The 3,000-nt window shown below is 54.3% G+C and overlaps 1 protein-coding gene across 2 annotated transcripts in view; it reads right to left on the bottom strand.

Moving 5' to 3' along the window:
• Nucleotides 1–175: 175 nt before the first annotated feature.
• The window catches only part of jam2a (junctional adhesion molecule 2a), a 24,670-nt gene continuing 21,845 nt past the window's right edge, over nucleotides 176–3,000 (bottom strand). The window contains exons 6-8 of one of the 2 annotated variants that reach the window (XM_079616086.1): nucleotides 2,956–3,000; nucleotides 625–732; nucleotides 196–252 (exon numbers count right to left, since the gene is read on the bottom strand). The exon at nucleotides 2,956–3,000 is cut by the window's right edge and continues 58 nt beyond it. In XM_079616086.1, the coding sequence (XP_079472212.1) occupies nucleotides 236–252; nucleotides 625–732; nucleotides 2,956–3,000 (170 nt within the window). In that variant the 3' untranslated portion in view covers nucleotides 196–235. Of the gene's footprint in view, nucleotides 733–2,955 lie in introns of both variants that reach the window. The other variant, XM_079616085.1, reaches the window with a different exon arrangement.

The raw sequence follows: 3,000 nt of genomic DNA, 5'->3' as shown, positions 1-3,000 counted from the left end.
CACAAACACTCACACTTACTTCACACACTCTCTCTCACACACTCTCTCACACACACACACACACTATCACACACACACAAACACACACACACAAAAACTCCCTTACACACACACTCTCACTCTCTCACAAACACACACACTCACACACTTACTTCGCACACTCTCACACACACACACACAAACACACACACACACACACACACACACACACACAGTTAGTTGAGTATAACTCTTCTTACCTCCCTCTGTGTCCTGTGAATGTTCAGTCAGTGGCAGAAATGAAACACATTCAAAACATTAATAAACTCTGCTGACATAATCATAATTTTTACATAAAAATAAAAATGTTACCTTGGAAACTGAACTAAGTTTAAGTAAATATTAAATCAACTACAGTATCTGTATAAATACTAAAATGACTAAAACCGAAATAAAAAGTACATAACAAAATTACTAAAACAAATTTAAAATGGAAACTGAAAACATAAAAACTTAAGCCAATTTAAAATATTAATAAATACAATAACAGTAAATAAATCATATTTCACAAAAGCATCACATGATCAGTGTTTGTCAAGAACACAATATATACAGTAAATATGAGGTTTATGTGAAAGAACTCACGACTGAAGTATCCGTGGCGACGGGCGTAACACACACCGAGCACACACAACAGCAGCGTCACACACAGCAGGAGGACGCCGGAGACCACGGCCGCTACGTTCACATCATCTGTGTGTGTGTGTGTGTGTGTGTGTGAGAGAGAGAGAGAGAGAGAGAGAGAGAGAGAGAGAGAGAGAGAGAGAGAGAGAGAGAGAGAGAGAGAATTTATTTAAAAAATAGATTTTTCGTTCCTCGTGAGCGCGGGATCGTTTCTCGTGAGCGCGCGATCGTTCCTCGTGAGCGCGCGATCGTTCCTCGTGAGCGCGCGATCGTTCCTCGTGAGCGCGCGATCGTTCCTCGTGAGCGCGCGATCGTCCCTCGTGAGCGCGCGATCGTCCCTCGTGAGCGCGCGATCGTTTCTCGTGAGCGCGCGATCGTTTCTCGTGAGCGCGCGATCGTTCCTCGTGAGCGCGCGATCGTTTCTCGTGAGCGCGCGATCGTCTCTCGTGAGCGCGCGATCCTTCCACGTGAGCGCGCGATCGTTCCTCGTGAGCGCGGGATAGTTCCTCGTGAGCGCGCGATCGTTCCTCGTGAGCGCGGGATCGTTCCTCGTGAGCGCGCGATCGTTTCTCGTGAGCGCGCGATCGTTTCTCGTGAGCGCGCGATAGTTCCTCGTGAGCGCGCGATCGTTTCTCGTGAGCGCGCGATCGTTCCTCGTGAGCGCGCGATCGTTCCTCGTGAGCGCGCGATCGTCCCTCGTGAGCGCGGGATAGTTCCTCGTGAGCGCGGGATAGTTCCTCGTGAGCGCGGGATCGTTCCTCGTGAGCGCGCGATCGTTTCTCGTGAGCGCGCGATCGTTTCTCGTGAGCGCGCGATAGTTCCTCGTGAGCGCGCGATCGTTTCTCGTGAGCGCGCGATCGTTTCTCGTGAGCGCGCGATCGTTTCTCGTGAGCGCGCGATCGTTCCTCGTGAGCGCGCGATCGTCCCTCGTGAGCGCGCGATCGTCCCTCGTGAGCGCGCGAACGTCCCTCGTGAGCGTGCGATCGTCTTTCGTGAGCGCGCGATCGTTTCTCGTGAGCGCGCGATCGTTTCTCGTGAGCGCGCGATCGTTTCTCGTGAGCGTGCGATAGTTCCTCGTGAGCGCGCGATCGTTTCTCGTGAGCGCGCGATCGTTTCTCGTGAGCGCGCGATCGTTCCTCGTGAGCGCGCGATCGTTTCTCGTGAGCGCGGGATCGTTCCTCGTGAGCGCGGGATCGTTCCTCGTGAGCGCGCGATCGTTCCTCGTGAGCGCGCGATCGTTCCTCGTGAGCGCGCGATCGTTTCTCGTGAGCGCGGGATCGTCCCTCGTGAGCGTGCGATAGTTCCTCGTGAGCGCGCGATCGTTTCTCGTGAGCGCGCGATCGTTTCTCGTGAGCGTGCGATAGTTCCTCGTGAGCGCGCGATCGTTTCTCGTGAGCGCGCGATCGTTTCTCGTGAGCGCGCGATCGTTTCTCGTGAGCGCGCGATCGTTTCTCGTGAGCGCGCGATCGTTCCTCGTGAGCGCGCGATCGTTTCTCGTGAGCGCGGGATCGTTCCTCGTGAGCGCGGGATCGTTCCTCGTGAGCGCGCGATCGTTCCTCGTGAGCGCGCGATCGTTCCTCGTGAGCGCGCGATCGTTCCTCGTGAGCGCGGGATCGTTCCTCGTGAGCGCGCGATCGTTCCTCGTGAGCGCGCGATCGTTCCTCGTGAGCGCGCGATCGTTCCTCGTGAGCGCGCGATCGTTCCTCGTGAGCGCGGGATCGTTTCTCGTGAGCGCGGGATCGTTCCTCGTGAGCGCGGGATCGTTCCTCGTGAGCGCGCGATCGTTCCTCGTGAGCGCGCGATCGTTCCTCGTGAGCGCGGGATCGTTCCTCCTGAGCGCGGGATCGTTCCTCGTGAGCGCGCGATCGTTCCTCGTGAGCGCGGGATCGTTTCTCCTGAGCGCGGGATCGTTCCTCCTGAGCGCGCGATCGTTTCTCGTGAGCGCGCGATCGTTTCTCGTGAGCGCGCGATCGTTTCTCGTGAGCGCGCGATCGTTTCTCGTGAGCGCGCGATCGTTTCTCGTGAGCGCGCGATCGTTCCTCCTGAGCGCGCCATAGTTCCTCATGTATTTTTATTTTTGCAAATGTCCCTTTAGGGGCTCCGTATTATTCAATACAGCAATTGTTGTATAGTTAACGATAATAACCCTAACTGAAAACTTTTTACAATTTAAAAAAATACCTTTATTTACTTTATTTTTTATACAGTTTATACAAACTGAAGCGCTTCACTCAATATACGGCACAATAGAGGAGAAAAATGGACTTCACTCTCATGATGAGTTTGACTCACCGATCTGCATCAGCGTCCCCCGGCAGCTCTTAGCGGACCCCACAC

The sequence above is a fragment of the Phoxinus phoxinus genome, assembly GCF_949152265.1.
Source record: "Phoxinus phoxinus genome assembly, chromosome: 6".
Classification (NCBI taxonomy): Eukaryota; Metazoa; Chordata; class Actinopteri; order Cypriniformes; family Leuciscidae; genus Phoxinus; species Phoxinus phoxinus.
Note: the sequence above shows the minus strand (reverse complement) of the source record. Positions and strands in the feature narration are given on the sequence as shown.